Genomic DNA, 17939 nt, shown 5'->3' with positions numbered 1-17939 from the left:
AAACTTGGTAGTAAAATTAAATCATTGCACTTGAATTTTTACAATTCTTTTATTAATGCAATTCTTTGCTTGTTCTACATGATCTTAATTTTATTTTTCTTTATACCATGGGCTGTCTGAATACTTGATTCTGATTGGCTGCAAGGTGTGCGTTCAAACCATGTAATGCACCGGTAGGTCAGTTTGATCACCGCTCTGTATTATGCTGTTTTTGTTGAAGCCCGTGCACACACACACACACACACACACACAGAGATGGGAGATCGCTCTGCGCGGACAGATATTATGAGCACATATTGTCAGCGCTGGCCCGTGACTTTGCTACTAATTAGCTACATCATATTTCTCAGTAGCGAGGTGGTAACATCGATGTTTTTGAATTATTACACTTTCATCGTTAGTTAGAGACGCTGCACGGATGTAGGCTACTTCACACGCACAAGCGTACATCTCTCTGTAATTCATTCAAATTAATGTTATAATTCACTCAAATAAATGTAATCTTACCACACAATTTTATCTCTGTGTCTGATTTAGAGCGTACGGAGCGCTAGATTTAACGAGTTGTAGCTGACGAAAGTAATTGTAATAAACCCTTCCAGTCAAATTTTTCGCTGCTAACATCTAGAGTTGTCGCGATAGCAAAAACATATCTTATGATATTATACCAGCTGAAGTATCAAGATACCAAGTAGTATCATGATAGATTGCATTGCAGACCTCCCTTCTCTTGGTACCTGTAACAGTAAAAGGTAAAGAAGTGAAGGTGGTATTGGATTCAGGGAGTACTTACACCCTGATGCAGGAGAACCTGTGGAGACGGTTGAGAGGAGAGGCTTCATCGGGCACTCCAGTTTCCTCTCAAAGATTGATCATGGCTGATGGAAAAGTTAAAGTCATCTTCATGTATATAGCGCTTTTAACAATGTAGATTGTTTACATTGATAATAGGAAATTAAAGTAAAGTGTTTTGGCTTTATAGCAGCTCCAGAATAAAGTTATTGTCCAGCTAAAGTTAATTTGATTGATTCACTTCCGTCGCAACGATCATTAGTTATTAACTAAGGGGCCGCTAACACGACACCGGCGACAAAGGGCAGCCCTGCCGGAGTCCAACATGCACCGGCTGGAAACAGTCTGACTTATTGCCGGCAATGCGAACCAAGCTCCTGCTCCGGTCGTACAGGGACCGGACAGCCCTTAGCAAAGGGCCTGTAGGGAACTTTTTCCTTCTTCAAAGCAGACCAGGAGACGTTGGGATCGCGTTCAAACAGAAGTTCTTCTTTATTGAGCGTGGCTGCAGTCCAACAATCTAATCTAATACAGTATGCATTGTATCTTATAGGCATTTTAGGAGGAGGGACTTTTGGAGGTGGTTCCTCTGCAACTCAAAACAATGCAGAGGATGATTTGATTCAATCAAGTGAAAACCAGAGGGTTGTTCCATAAAACAAGATTAGAAAATAAGACAGGCTTATTTTGGTTAGTCAGACTTATTGTCTGTGAATTCTGTTTCATAAAGCAAACTTAAAATAGTTCAAACTCAGTTACCCTGGAAACTTATGCTGGGAAACTAGCCTGGTCCGGGGCAGGCTAACTGTCAGGCTAAGCCTGAGTTGATGCTTAACCAGAATACCGTTTTAACACTGACCCACTGGGAATGTGATGATATTACATTGGACTCTCTGGCATGCTGCCATTTTATTTCATGTAACCACTATCAGTCCAACAATGAAAACAAATGCACTTTAAAAATAAATGTAATACATTCGAACATACAAAAAGTGAAACAAATGTAAAGAAGTAAAGGTAGGCCTATTTGTTTAGTTGGTGTGATTTTTGTAATGAATCAATTAAATGTCTATAAATAGGGAGCTCCACCCATATGTGTAGGAGGACGCATAGTCATGGCGTGTCCTTTCATTGATGAGGTGGTGGATGAGGGAGCGATAATCATACGCAGGGCATTTCAAAGAGAACGCACTTTCAGGGACAGGGCAGACCCGTTGGCTTTTTCTGACTGCATGAGCGGTATAGATTCTCGAGGGAAGGGATAGCATATATTTGTAGATTACTGAGCCCACACATCGCAAATTGCACACGGCGCAATAAAGCGCAATTATTATTATTTATTTTATTATTCAGTGGCGGAAACAAGCTTCCATACTTTTTGAGGGTGAGCAAAACCTATGGAAGCTTGTTTCCGCCACTGAATAAAACATTTTAAAAGATAATTGCGACTTTTTATCTCACAATTGCGAGTTTACATCTCGCAATTCTGACTTTATTTCTCAGAATTCCGAGATATAAAGTCAGAATTGCGTGAAATAAAGTCAGAATTCTGAGATATAAAGTCAGAATTCTGAGATATAAAGTCAGAATTGCGAGATATAAAGTCGCAATTGCGTCTTATAAAGTCAGAATTCTGACTTTTTTTCTCGCAATTGCGACTTTATATCACGCAATTGCGACTTTATATCACGCAATTCTGACTTTATATCTCAGAATTCTGACTTTATATCACGCAATTCTGACTTTATAACACATAATTGCGAGTTTATATCTCGCAATTCTGACATCTTTTCTCAGAATTGTTTTTTTTTACCTTAGAATAGTTTATATCTCACAATTCTGACTTTATAACACGCAATTGCGACTTTATATCATGCAATTCTGATTTTATATCTCCCAATTGCGAGAAAAAAAGTCAGAATTCTGACTTTATAACATGCAATTGTGACTTTATTTCACGCAATTCTGACTTTATATCTCGCAATTCTGACTTTAAAACACGCAATTGCGACTTTATTTCACGCAATTCTGAGTTTATATCTCGCAATTCTGACTTTATTTCTCAGAATTGCGAGATGTAAACTCGCAATTGTGAGATAAAAAGTCGCAATTGTCTTTTTTTTTTTTTTTGTGGCGGAAACAAGCTTCCATAAAAACCGCACCTTTTTGTGTCTGTTCCTTTAAATTCAAATGAGCTACTACAGGTACAGAGGGCGGAGCTTCAAGAGTTCGTGTCCTTTTACCCTTGTTATTTTACTGTCTATGCTTTTACCTCACACAAGCTGCGTTTCCATTACCCTTCAAATTGCGCAAATTGAAATTGCGAATTGAAAATACGCCCAATGGAAACACGTCAATTTCGCAAAAATTCCCATTTATTGCAAAAAAGTTTTTACGGTCGCATGAGGTGGTTTTTCAGGCAATTCGAAAAAGAAATATTTAGCAAAACTGCAATGGAAACAGTTTTTGCGAATTTACAGGTCACCTGACGTAGATGACGCAGTAGCTGTGTTTGGACAGAATACGAGACAGAGTTCTTTATTAAATTCATATAAGACAAAAGAATTACAGGGATAATGGATTCTAAACCTCAAATAAATGTCACAATCAAGACCTCGAAGCAGAAATGAGGGAGAAACACCCAGAAACAGCTCATATGTGCCGCTCACAAGTAGGCTATAAGGGTCGTTCCTTCCATTAATGCTTGGAATACACACATACGTCTCACTTCGATTAATAATAATGGATAGTGCAGTGGCCGGGATATAGTAGCCTACATAAACCTACCAACGTCCATGGTTTTTGGATTTACTTATCGCGAGAAGAAGTTTTAGTCGCATTACATCGGTTAATGGAAACGCCATCATTTCGCAATAGTTTTTTGTCGACATTTATAAAAAAATCGCAAACGTTTTGCGCAAATCTGTAATGGAAACGCGCCCTGCACTGAAAATGTCGCAAACTTCCTTTTATGTTCAAACCGGAGTCAGAAAGCTGGAGAGACTCAAGAAGAAGTGACAACATGCATTTCTGAATGGTTAGTTGATGCTTTTATGTAGCATGTGTCATCATCTTCTAGTCATTGATTAGCATATTCTGTCTTGATAATTGATAAATTATCAAGACATTATCAAGATAATTTATAAATGATCCTATCCCCTCCGGGGGCAGGATTCATGTAAATGTTAGGGTTTTTAACCTGGGAGGAATGTCATGTAGTCCCTACCAGCCCTTGTTGTAGTCCTTAAAATACAATTTCTTTAAAGTGCCCCTATTATTGATTTTTGAAAATGACCTTTCATGTAATGTGTAACATAGCTCTAAGTGAATGAAAACATCCTGCAAAGTTTTAAATCTGAAACTATTTTTTACAGTCCATGATCTGAAAGTGTCTTTCAAAAGTAAGGGTCGACTCTGAGTCAATGAAATGAATCGTTTTTCAAACAAGTCCTAAGCCGTTTCGTTGTGACGTCAATACGAAACATTAGCATATTGCCTGCCCACTTATTGCGCGCGCAGACACCAGGGAAATCTTGAACCTCAAACACTGCAGCTGCCTGATTCCTGTGGATGCTATTGCCGAGAAGACGGCGCTGTGCTCTACAATGTGACGGTAAAGACTTTTTTTTTCACTGCTAAAGGACGAGCATGTGAAGAGTCAGTGGTTAAAATTCATCTTTACCAAGATACCACAGCAGTATAATCCTAAAGTTTTGCTGTGTTCCCTTTATTTCACTGACGACTGCTTCTCAAATCTCGGAGTTCAATCCAGAATTTGGGAATCGCAAACCGCTTGCTCTTGAAAGATGGTGTTCAAAATACTTAGTTTTGAGTTTTATATTGTGTAGGTCTCCTGCTAACTGGCTAACTCACATTATTACTGTCTTACTGAAATACTTCTGCTAATCAGTTGTGGGCCACTATTACCTACACTGTTACCTATAACTGTAGGTGGGTCAATGACGTATAACGATTTTCAACAGGACAATTTTAAAATACAAAAAATAATAATACCTGTTACAATTGTTTAAACATTAAGGATGTTGTGTACACCTAAATTCATTTGAAAAATTTAATTTAAGTGATTTTAGTGGTTTTTTTTATCTAGATGAATTGTCCATAGCCTTAACAAATGTCATGTGGTGCGACCGTGATTTATCTTAAAATTAATTCATTTCCTTAACATGCTTACTTTTTTTTTTTTTTTACAAGTTCTTAGTAATTAAAGTGTTTAGAAACCAAGTATTTGCATTTCTTTTGAGTTTTTGTAAATAATGATCTAATTTTTTGTTCTATAATTTCTGAGTTGCCTTCTTAAATCTAGTTAACAGACTTATTTTTCCTGTAAATCACATAAAACTGATACAAATGTTTTAAATATCATTTACTAAAGCATACTGTATCAGTGATTCATATTTCAGCCACAGAAATAAGATATTTTATTTTACATTTAATACAGTGATTGCTTTTATTGGTCGCACCACATGATGAGTGGTCGCTCCAAATGACACGAAGACCTTATATAGTTCAAAATCTATTTAAAGAGATCAATGAACAATACATTTTATACAAAAAAAAAATGATTTAAACCAGATTTTATACAAATTTCACAGAATTTTCCTGAACATAAACATTTTATAATTATTACATCACAAACACAAGTGCACCATTTCATTTAACTTGACTTAGAATTTCTTTCTAACAAATAATAATGTTATAGATATCAATTATTTCATAAAAGTATTGTATACAGGTAATATTTTTTGGGTCAATAGTTGTTTTAAGTAATTAATACTTTTATTAATCAAGGACACATTCAGTTGATAAAAAGTGACAGTAATGATATTTAGGCTATAATGTTACGAAAAATTCTATTTCAAATAAATGCTGTTCTTTTGAAATTTCTATTCATCAAATAATCCTGACAATGTATCACAGTTTCCACAAAAATATGAACATTGATAATAATCAGAAATGTTTCTTGAGCAGCAAATCATTAGTGACCCTGGATCACAAAACCAGTCACAAGTCGCACATCAGGATATATTTGTGGCAATAGCCAACAATACATTGTATATGTAAAACTCTTATATTCCAAAAATCATTAGGATATTAAATAAAGATCATGTTTCATATTTTGTAAATGTCCTACCATAAATATATAAAATATTTATTTTTGATGAGTGAATATAGCAATATTGCAAACATAAATGGGCAACTTTAAAAGCTATTTTCTCAATGTTTCTATTTTTTTGCACCCTCAGATTCCAGTTTTTCAGTTGTATCGGCCAAATATAGTTCTATCTTAACAAATCATACATCAATGGAAAGCTTATTTATTCAGCTTTCATATGATGTATAAATCTCAATTTAAAAAATAATGATCATAATCAGAGTCTGATATCGATATAAATAATTAGTTAATAATTTATATAATATAAATTATATATCAATATTATTGAGCTATAATTTATGTAGCCTAAGTAAAAGTAAAAGTAATTATTCATCATCAACTTGTTTTCATCTTTTTTTGAACGAACATTATGCGTTTATATATAGGCTAGCCAGCCTATATATAAACACATCATACTCGTCAGGGCAACTTTTCTCTGGATACGACGTTACGAAGAGTGACGTATGTACGCAAATTCCTGTGAAAACAATCCAGCTATAAACTCTAAACACGTATGATAGGCCTGCCATAGTGGATCACGGTAAAAGAAAAAATCATTTTGGATGATGTATTGACTATTGTAACAAAGTTATATTGTAGGCTAAGTCAACAAAAAAGGCAGTGCTGTGCGCCTCGCGTTTTCAAACCTGAAAAACGCATTCTGTGATCGGGAGCCGGGAGGTAAAGTGTAACCTACCTTTAAGGTTGCCAAGCCCCGTTCTCAACTCCTCCCTACCTGTGGAGACACAGTCTTGTGTAGGCTATGTGTAGCCTACAGGTTTAACCACACCGGGCCTAAGCGGAACAAGCTACAAACGTATTTGAAAACACTCCACCAGAACGTCTTGCTCCATTTGTATTTTCATGATTTGATACTTACTGAAGATGGGCACAAAATGAGGTGGGTTTGTTTGTTGTATTAATGTTGAAATAAATGTTTTAGGAATGGTATGCATCATGGAAACAAGACCAGACACAAAGCTGCGTCTTTGAAAATAAATTGTTAAACCTGTATGTTTTCAGTTGCAGTTTATTTTACAGTAGCCTTGCCTACGTGTTTACAGCGCTCATACATAAGAAAGTATAGGCTACTGGGTAATATAAGGTAACTACATGGGTTAAGGTCAGGTTCAGGGTTAGTAGCCTACCTAGTTATTACCCAGTTATTGTAATCACTATAATAAGTAGCCTACATGTGTAACATGACTGTAAAATAAACTGCTACTGAAATTTCGGTAACACTTTATATTACAGTGTCGTTGTTACAATTGTTTCATGTGGTTACTATCCACCCTATTCCTACGCCACATGACGCTTTGCGCGAATTATGGGTGTAACTTCCGTTAAGCTGTAAACAATAAATGAAAAAGGATCGCTCCATGAACGCAATAGCCTACGTTAAAAAAGTGTCACAATGAGATGACATATATCTACTCACCCTTCAATCATCGAACATTAAAAGGAAATTTAAAAAAAGCATCAACAAGGTATTTCAACAGACCAAATAAACCCAAAAGACTGAGTCTTTCCACAGTAATAACGGACGGGTTAAATATCACTGTAGTAATATATAGGCTATCTGTATTATGTAACTTATGTAGCCTTATTCAAAAATGTTCATTATCTTCAGCATTGCGTGATACTATTTCAAAGTGATTTCCGTCATTTTGTCAGATTATAAATTGCACCTGTGAAAACAAACCTGGAAGACGTGAGGATTTGAGGAGAATAACAAGAGATTATTGGTGCATTCCAGTGAATTATTAATGGAATATATCGTAAATTAAATTCGGCAGAACAGACCACAAATGTGCAGTATATGTTGTCCTTTTTCTACTTTCTATACTATTACAGCGGATTGCAAATGGAAAAAAGAAAAGAATCACGAGGAAAAGAAAGCAGCGACTGAAAAGAGCTCTTGCCAGAGATATAAAATACCAAGTATAACGTTATTCTCATGATGTCTGAAAATAAATCATGAAGGAAAATTGACAGCTCATCCAGTCAAACTGACGGATCAGCTTTATTTGTAGGGCAACCTTATGATTTGAAATGATTCGTTTCAGCCTTTTTGAATGGAAGTTTTCCAAAACGGAAGTGCCACCCATAATTTAAAACGCAGTAAGGTCATCAGGAATAAGGTGGATAGTAATTACTATAAATTGTGCATAATTACATGCAACTAACCTTAACCAAACCCTATATGCAGTACATGTAGTTAACTATTATTATTACACTGTAACAGGGACACCTTCAAATAAAGTAATTATAATTTCTTCAGTGCTTTAGTGGTTCACACTGTGTGCACACTGTGACATGCTGCTACACAACTACAGTACATGACTCATATAAATATAATGTGTTTAAGTCATTCGTCTCAGCTTTTCTTCTTTTTTCAGTCTTGAAGGTGTTTTAAAAACCAAACTGCTTCAGCAGGAGTGCCATTTTACTTGGTCTCTAAGAGAAGAAGACTTTGTTCTCTGTGATATACTGAATCGTCTGGAGGAACAGATTCGGTTGGAGTTGGAATCTGACGAGGTCTGTCGAGTAACACGATCTTACAGCAGCTTTGGATTTGTTCAGTATCTTTATGACAACCATCAGGAAGCACTCGCAAATCTGCAGAAATCTGTGAAGCTCGCAAAGGAATTCTACAAAGACAGTGATGAAGTTCTTATTGTTACCTATGGAGACCTTGCCTGGTTGCATTATCATATGAGTGATTTTTCTACATGTCAAGAGTACTTGAGAGAGTTAGAGAGGATCCATAGAAAATGTTCTGAAGGGTTCACTCATACTGTCGAGGTACTCAGAGAAAAGGCTTGGGCTTTTCTTAAATTCTCTCACAAATACTACAATGCTGCAAAGGAATGCTTTAGACAGGCCCTTGAAATGAACCCTGATGACAGTGATTTAAATGCAGGCTATGCGATCGCCCTGTACCGCACGACTAATGAGACCTCTGACCCTTCAGACTCACCAACAATAAAACAGCTCGAAAGAGCTATTAAGCTTAATCCATATGATGGTGTACTTTCAGTGTTGCTAGAACTGAGAATGCTGCATTACAGAGATGATAGGAAGACGCGCGAAACTGTTTTCAAGGTGATTAAGGCACTGGTAATGTCCCCTGAAAACCCACATGTCACAAGATATGCAGCTAAATTTTTCCGCCAATTAGGAGACATGGACGCTGCCATTTCTCTACTGGAAGAAGCCCTGCAGGATACCCCAAACTCAGCCTTTATACACCATCAGTTAGCTATGTGTTTCAAAAGCAAAAAAATATTCCTGGAAAAGAAATATAGGACAAGTGCTAAAACAGAGTTTGATGTTAAAGAGTCAAATGAAATACAGCAATACCTGGAAAAGTGCATCTATCATCTGGACATGGCGATTTCCCTCAATCCCTCTTTCGTTTTTGCCATGGCAGATTTAGCACTGCATTACGGACAACTTGGCAGCTTAAAAGCTGAGAGACTTTTTGAAGAAGCATTTAAAATGGCTAATAGTGAAAAGCAAGACCTACAGGCAGTTCATTGTTTTTATGGCCAACACCAGCTCTACACCAAAAGATCTGAACAACTGGCCATCTATCATTTCATGCAAGGTCTGAGGCTGCAGCCGAATTCAGAGCAAGGCAGGTTTTGTGAGGAGAACCTGAAGAAGGTGATTGAACATCGTATTAAAAGGGTGAAAAACCCGAATGACAGCAAGGTGTGTGCTATACAAGGATTCATTCATGAAGTGAAGAATGAAAAACTCAAGGCTGAAGAGTTTTATGAGAGAGCCCTAACAAGTGGGCTTGATTTCGGTAAATATTTTATACGTTTGTATGCTGTTTTATTTATTAAGAGGTAAGAGTTTTTTTTTTAATGAAGTTCAAAACGTAGGTTTGGGAGGAGCCTAAACATTCAGTCCTGTCAATCATCATTACGAGCGTATTATATAAGCAGCAGGCACCACGTCACCTCATTGACAAATTCTTCCCTATATACAGTATATCTTTACACAAAAGCAAGGCATAGGCTATGACTTTAAATATTTAGTTGTCAATATTTAAATATTTCAGATAATCTTGGAGTTCAACTATTTAATAATGAATTAATGGATTTAGTAAAAATTATATTAGACACCTTGAACATTTATGTTAAAATTCTTATGATCCATTAACTATTGATTAAAAATGTTGCCATGTGTTGTATGCATGTTTTAAACCAACATTTTTACATTTCTTAAAGAAATATGTTGGAGTTTTCCAAATTTTGGCTACCATGATCACATTTTTCCTGCTGTAAAGTGTTTGATTAGTTCATGGCTTTCTGAATGAATGGCTTCTAAACTGAGATCTTCAGATGACAAGTTCAAGTGTGTAGTGTTATATATATTGAAAAAAATAAACAGTTTAAATAAATATTCTTGAATGTCCTGCATGGAACATCACAACATTTTACTATTTATGACAGGACAGGACAACAATATTCAACAGTATTGTGATTCAACAATATAGAAACTCTTCTGTTACATCCATTTTTGACCAAAGATTATTTCATAGACTACACCGTCTTTTGTGGAATTTACAATGCGGAATTTATTGGTTCCTTGATTGATAAAGTTTAGTTGTTGTAATTTCTTCAGACAAAAAACAGCATATATTTACAAAATAATTCAACTGTTTTCTCATTCCTCCATTAAATTTTGTCCAGGTCAAACCTAAAAAATGACTCTCTTTTAAAGAAGACATCGTCCTGAATCATTTTTTCAGTAGGCCTATTTATTATTGCTAAATCCATTTTTTTCAAGATCTTTAAACATGATTGGACTGTAAAATATATTGTTTAATAAGACTGACCTAAGACTGAAGATTACATATTAGCAGTCATTAAAGCAAAAAATCAAAAGAAGTGTTTTCAAAGTAATAAAACATTGTCACTGTTTTAGGAAAGCATGCAGTGTATGCAAATTTAATGTAATTTAGGCATTTACATTAACATTGTCATGTTTTATGATCTGTAGTTATGATCTGTAGCCATCTGTAGTTATTTGTCACTGGTCATATTTCCTATGTGGAATTAAGAGATTCATTTTCCTATAAAAAAGCATTTTAAATAAGACATTTTTTCAAATGTTGTTTTTCTTAGGTGACAGCTGTCTTTTTACAGAGATGAGGATTTGGCTCATGAGTTTCAGTGAAACAGAAAAATCTGTTCTAAACCGGATTTTTGATGGAGGAAGTTACGATGAAGTTGCCAGTGGTAGGCTTAAGAGTTTCAAAGGTTCAATTAACAAGAAGACTGTGCACTTGGTTGATATTGATATTTGCAATGCCAAGAGGATTCTTAGATGGGAAAATCTCACTCCTGGACCTCATGCCATTCTGCTTACATTTGTTCTGCATGCTGACCAATTCACAGACCAGACCAAAGAGATTCTGGAAAATTTAGAGTTTCTAGGAGAGAAACTATGGAATCACGTCGGTGTAGTATTAATAGAGGGAGACTGTAGCATAAACGAATATACTGGATCTCAAAGAAGCGTATTGGAGTGGCTTCGTGAAAAATGTGGACACAGAACCTACATCTGTGGCCCCCAACCAGAAATTACAGAAAGGATAGAGCTTTCAGAGAGGATACAGAGGATGATCAGGAGAAATAAATCAATGCATCTGGTATTACCAGAAATTTCAGATGGAGATTCTCAGTCCCCTTCAGACATTTTGAGGGTAAGTCACTGATTCATTTATTTTAAGATGATATCTTTGCAAATGTAAATGTGGTTTTATAATTACTTGTTTCTAATTTACAATACAATTACAATGCACTTAAGCACTTTTTATTTTTCACAGAAGCTAGATGTAAAAGATTATATGTTCACTCCCGAGGTCATCTGTCAGGAGGAGCAAAGTAAATACAGGTATCTGTACTATATCCGCAAACAGGTGAAGTAAGCTATTTAGTGTGTCCGTTTGCATTCATATTTGATATGTCTTTGAAATAGGTTACAGAGCAGCCATGCAGGCTGGTTCCATTGTGAGATTACAAAGCTTGGTTTTAACATGAAGGGTGAAGGGGAGGTGCTGTACAGCACTGTTCTTCAGGACAGCGACTGTCCAGTCCCTGCCAACCATTACCAAGCAGGACCCCTGTATGATATCAGATGTGTTCGGGGTGAGCTGTCTCAACTCAGTCTACCTCACTGTGAAACCTCCAATGGTGAGTTGGCAACCTTATGAACATTATGAGAGATATTGAATGTAATCTGTGAATAATGCAAAGTCCAAAAAAATACAAAATATATAAATATAACACTAACTTATATATTTAAATTGACTAAATGTGAAGGACGTAGCAAAAAATGTTAAATGCTTTCTTTAATTATTTCAGAGGATGCCTACCACTTCATGTCCGCTGTACATTACTCTAATCAGATTGTTGACATCCTGAAACCTCAGAATATCACAAGCACACATGTTACAGTGAGCATCCCAGGAACATCAAAGTTTTTACTTTTGAAAACGCAAAACTGGTTTACGTCTAAGATATGTGGCCAAGTGATGCTGTTCTACATAAAGAAAGTACATAGGCTGCACGTGTTTCTACAACCACGCAATGTGGACCCCAGAGAAGTATGTTTTTGTGTTCATTTTTCCCCTTATTTCGGCTGACTTTATAAACAAATTACATTTTCTCTGTTTTTTTTTCAGGTGAGAAAATGTAATGAAGATTATACACCAATCCAGTCAGCTTGTGAATGCATGCTCACATATAACTGTGAATACAGCATGTCCTGTGATCCTGTTGAGGAACATGAACTTTCAGAGAAGCCAGTATCAACGATACAACCGTCGGTCAGTATGATTTAGAATAAGAATAAGGCATGGTGAACATGACAATGATTTCATTAACTGATGTGAGATTTCTCAAAGCTTTTGTTTTCTCTTTTACATTTTCTAATGAATCATGGGGGAATCATGTATCAAATAGTTTATACAACCCTATTTCCAGAAAGTTTGGGAGATTTTATAAAATGCAGTAAAATCAAGAATCTGTGATTTGTCAATTCTCTTGAACCTTGTTCAAAGAAAATATTTCCAATGTTTTCACTGACCAACTTTATTGTATTTTGTAAATATAAACACATTTTTGGCTACAGCACACTCTAAAAAAGGGTCAGAAGCAAAATAAAAGTGAAGAGATTAGAATATCCAAGTTAAACTGTTTTAAAACAGTCCAGTGTAGGTATCATGATTGGGTATAAAAGGAGCATTTCAGTCTTTGCAAGCAAACTCTAAGATAACTCTAACCACTTTGTGCCAAATTTCATGAGAGAATTGTCCAACAATTCAAAAATCACATTTCTAAATGCAAGTTAACAAAGAATTTAGGTCTTTCATATTGTCAAAAGTTTCAGGGAATCCAGAGAAATCTCAGTACATGAAGGGCAAGGCGGGAAACCTCTGTTGAATGTGGGTGATCTTTGACCCCTCAGACGGCATTACATGAGAAACCATCATGCTACTGTGTTAAATACAGCCAGATGTGCTCGGGAATACTTAGGAAAACCATTGTCACTTAAATGGATATTTTACCCAAAAATGAAAATTCTGTCATTAATTACTCACCCTTATGTCGTTCCAAACCCGTAAGACTTTAGTTCATCTTCGGAACACAAATGATGATCTTTTTGATGAAATCTGAGAGCTCTCTATTCCTCCATTGACAGCTACGCAACTACCATTTTGATGCTTTAAAAAGTTCATAAAGAGATCGTAAAACTAATTCATATGAATTGAGTGGTTTAGTCAAAAAATGTCTGAAGAGACTTTATCACTTTATATGATGAACAGATTGAATTTAGGCTTCTATTCACATATATAAACATTCATCAACTTTGCGAGAACCAATGAGGTTCATTCTCGTGTTACGCAGCACGTTTGAGCTTCTGCAAGAGGTTTGTTCTTTTGTGTCAAGCAGGTTCGGTTGAGCTTCTGTTTATGTTTGCTGATCAATGTTTATATGTGAATAAAAACCTAAAATCAATCTGTATATGAGGCTTTATATTTATTATTACAACTACAACAGACCCTCAATATCCCCAAACCCTTGATCATTTCAGCCGCAATATTATACAATAATACAAAGGAAAAAAGAAAACAATCAGGCAGAATAGAAATGCAGTGTCTGGAAAGAGCTCTTGCCATACATATTCTGGTTATACCAAGTCACATTAAAATACCAAGCATTATGTTATTCTCTTGACGTCTGAAAATAAAACATGAAGGACATTTTTCAGTCAAACTGACGGATAAGGATTATTTGTTGCACAACCTTATGATTTGAAATTATTTATTTCAGGCTAATTTTAAGCCTTTACACTGTAAAAAATTTCTAACCCTCCCAAATCAAAAATTTCAAGTGACCGATAACATCTAAATTTTTCAATTTGCCCAAGTGAAATTCTTGTTGCAATAGTCTGTTAACATTGGCTCAATGAGAAATAATACGTCAGACTAATTGAAAAATTTAGATGTTATCGGTCACTTGAAATTTTTGACTTGGGGATGTAATTTTTTTTTACAGTGTAAGCTAATGCCTCTATAGCAAAAGGTATCTCTGAGAAATGACCACCTGCTCCTTTAAAATCTCATTTTCAAGTTAAGACTAAGTATTCTATTTCATTTTAAATCAAATGATACAATAAGCAGTAACAAACAGTTTTTGAGTCTTGTTACAGTGCCTTTTAATATTTAAACTCATTTGACCTCTCTTTCCTGTGTAAGTGCACGAAGCTTCGTTGCACTAAGCAGTGGAAACCTTTCTATCCAACATTCGATATAAAGTTACCAACTGGCGTGATGAATGTGGGATTATGCTTGAAAAAGAAAAAGCACAAGAAGGGAGAGGTTAAGGTTGAATGGAGTCTTGAAATACCACTGGCAGGTAAATAACATTGGATACTCTTTATATGTTTAATATACATGCTAGACTGCAACAATATGTAAAATCTGCATGAATTGTTTAATTTTACTTATCGTTTAAATCAAGGGATTTATATTTACAGTTAATCTCTAAAGAGTTGAAATGAAGACATTACCTATACTTTTTTATCTTGCAGACTATACAGCAGAAAACAGCAGACTGACATCAACCGATGAGCGTAAGAACATACATTTAACACAAATGTTTTATTTACATTTGCTATTTTTACATTTTTATTTTTGCGAAGTCATTCATTCGGAACCTAATATTGTTTTCATTCAGTTTTTGAACATGTTTCATTTTCACACAAGCGCAAGTTTCAAAACAAAAGCCCACTGTGACGTGTTATGACAAAATATGAATTTACTGTTAATTTAGACATTTTAACCAGCAAGTTATGCAATAATAACGACTCTTTTGCCTATAGAGCTGAATAAAGTATTGTAAGTGTACTGTCTAATGTAATGTTATTACCTCATTAAAATGCTCTAATATCACTAAAGACATGGCATTGCTATTGGTTTCAGTCAGTTTGTAAATAGAGTGCTAATACTGAAGTCAATGATACTTCAAGAATTGTGTAAAACTATTGTATAATCCCAGTTGCTGTGCACTTCTGTACTGTAAAAGTAGAGGGAATCTTGCAGAATTTCTAGTATTCTTGCCTAAATAATGTTATGGCTTAATTGACCTTTGTAGATTAGGGTACATTTATTTGGCAATCTTTGCATGATAAATTGTAGAAATGTTTAGGAAGTAAATAACTGACAGTAATTTCCATCAAAGACATTGGAGACTCTTTATATGTTTAACATTCTAGACTGCAACAAATGATCACTGCACAATGTAAAATCTGCATGAATTGTTTAACAATTTTACTGATTATTTAAATCAAAGGATTTATATTTACAGTTAATCTCTAAAGAGTTGAAAATTAAGACATTACCAACTTTTTATTTTACAGCAGAAAACAGCGGACTGAACCTGTCACCTGATGAGCGTAAGCACATACGTTTAACACAATATTATAGCCATTTTATTTACATTTGCATCAGCTGTTTTTGAATCGCAGTGGAACAAAATATTAACTTTATTCTATCTCACAGTCATTTGAATATACTATATTATTAATGATTGTTGATTCTTTTACAGGTGTTTCCTTTCTGAAAAGCAATAGAAAAACACTCATCCAAAGGGTGGTAAATGTTAAAGCTATTTTAGATGACCTTGTTGGCGTCATTGGAAGCGAACTGTTAAGTGAAATCAAGGCAATGGCAACATCTCAAAGTAAAATGAGGAGCATCTTTGAGATTATAGAAAAACAAGGTTTTTCGTCACAACTGATATTTTTCAACTCGCTTTGTGAAGTCGAAAAGGCTCTTATAGAAGACATAAAAAAGAGACCAGAAAACAACTAAGGCAACAAATGCATGTGAGATGAACAACAGACTGTAAATGTAATCATTTATGTTCAAACTCCTGCTATAACATTTTTCAAAAATTTTTTATATTGTCATTGATCAGTGAACCTGACAGTCTTTTAACTCCTTAACTGTCAACTGTTTGAGAATAGACGTGAAAATGCACTAACGAAACTTAATTGGTTGTAATTCAAGAATGCTTTGGAATATAGACCTGGTCTTATTTTAACGAAGACACTCAGCAGATTATTGCTGAAGTGAAAGCACTTCAAAAAATGAAAGTATGAAAGAGTAGTGGAAGTTTAAATTGACTGTAAATCCAATGTACTGTACTAAATATTTATTATTGTTTATAAAATTACTATAAAATCAAAGCCATATTTTTAACCAAGTTGTGTTCCAAATTTGAAGTTGATGTCACAAAAATGTAAGATTTTGTTTAGGCTTAATACCAAATATAACCACCGGGTGACAAATACATCCATTGAATATTTTTTTGTAATGCATTCTCCTGCAACAAATGAATAAATTTATGTCCAAATATCACTTCTATCACAAAATATGGAACCTTGAGATCTTTCCGTCGATATGTGTTTTGTCAAGATCAGAAAAGGTTTTGATTATAAAGTAGTTAAAATAACTGTTCTAATATGAAACCTGACGACGCCCACTAGGGGAGGAGCCCGCTAAAAGAAATTAGAGTACCGTTACCATGGTAACGCAACATCCAATTTCAAAAGGGTTTTCACAGGATGAATTCTGAGTTCTTAAGCTTTCAAATAATACCTTATTTATGATGATTACTAAAATATGTGACATGAAAAAAAGATGATAAAAAAGAGCGGACGGTGACAGTTAAGGGGTTAATATTTTGGGGTGTTATGCTACTGCTTTAAAGAGATATTTCACCCAAAAATAGAAATTCTATCATCATTTACTCACCCTCAAGTCTCTATGAGATTCTTTGTTCTGCTGAGCACAAAATAAGTTATTTTGCAGGATGTAACCAAACAGTTGCGGGGCACCATAGACTTCCATAGTATGGAAAAAAATATGGAAGTCAGTGGTGCCCCGCAACTATTTGGTTACCAACATTCAAAATAGCATCCTTTTTGTTCAGCAGAAAAAAAGAAATTGATACAGATTTGGAACAAATTGAGGGTGAGTAAATGATGACAGAATTTTAATTTTTAGGTGAACTGTCACTTTATTGTGTAATGTAGATTGTGATGATGGGTTTGTCCAGTACTATCACCTGTTATCTGTAAATAATTGCAAGTTATGAGTAATTATTTAAGAAGTAGAAGTGAAATTTAGAAATTTAAATTATAAATGTTGATAACTCTTATGTATATCATGTTTGAAATAACGATGTGTAAACTGCTGAGAATGTATTTTTATTATCAATTTTGTTCAGATATTTTTGCATTCAAATTTGTAATTGAAACAAACACAACTGATCTACTTGTTATTTTTGGGGACATTGTGAAATTAAATAATTCTAATAGGCTTAAAAAAAGTCTAGCCTTTTTTAGATACATTTGTTTTACCATTTTTTTGTATTTCCTAACCTTA

The 17939-nt window shown here is 34.9% G+C and overlaps 1 protein-coding gene across 2 annotated transcripts; it reads left to right on the top strand.

Annotated features, from left to right (window-relative positions):
- Nucleotides 1-6493: 6493 nt before the first annotated feature.
- LOC311293531 (uncharacterized protein) lies at nt 6494-17362 on the top strand. 2 transcript variants are annotated; one of them, XM_084413886.1, is made up of 11 exons: nt 6494-6866; nt 8365-9779; nt 11107-11687; nt 11811-11878; nt 11963-12177; nt 12349-12590; nt 12669-12812; nt 14745-14904; nt 15080-15121; nt 15911-15943; nt 16096-17362. In XM_084413886.1, exons 1-11 carry the CDS (start codon nt 6862-6864, stop codon nt 16359-16361), a joined length of 3171 nt encoding a protein of 1056 aa, XP_084270012.1. In that variant the 5' UTR covers nt 6494-6861; the 3' UTR covers nt 16362-17362. The 2 variants fall into 2 exon arrangements, with proteins under 2 accessions (XP_084270012.1, XP_084270011.1); XM_084413885.1 differs by having other exon boundaries at nt 15908-15943.
- Nucleotides 17363-17939: the final 577 nt, after the last annotated feature.

Source organism: Rutilus rutilus (genome assembly GCF_951802725.1).
Source record: "Rutilus rutilus genome assembly, chromosome: 7".
Classification (NCBI taxonomy): Eukaryota; Metazoa; Chordata; class Actinopteri; order Cypriniformes; family Leuciscidae; genus Rutilus; species Rutilus rutilus.
This window is presented reverse-complemented; position numbering and strand designations above follow the sequence as displayed.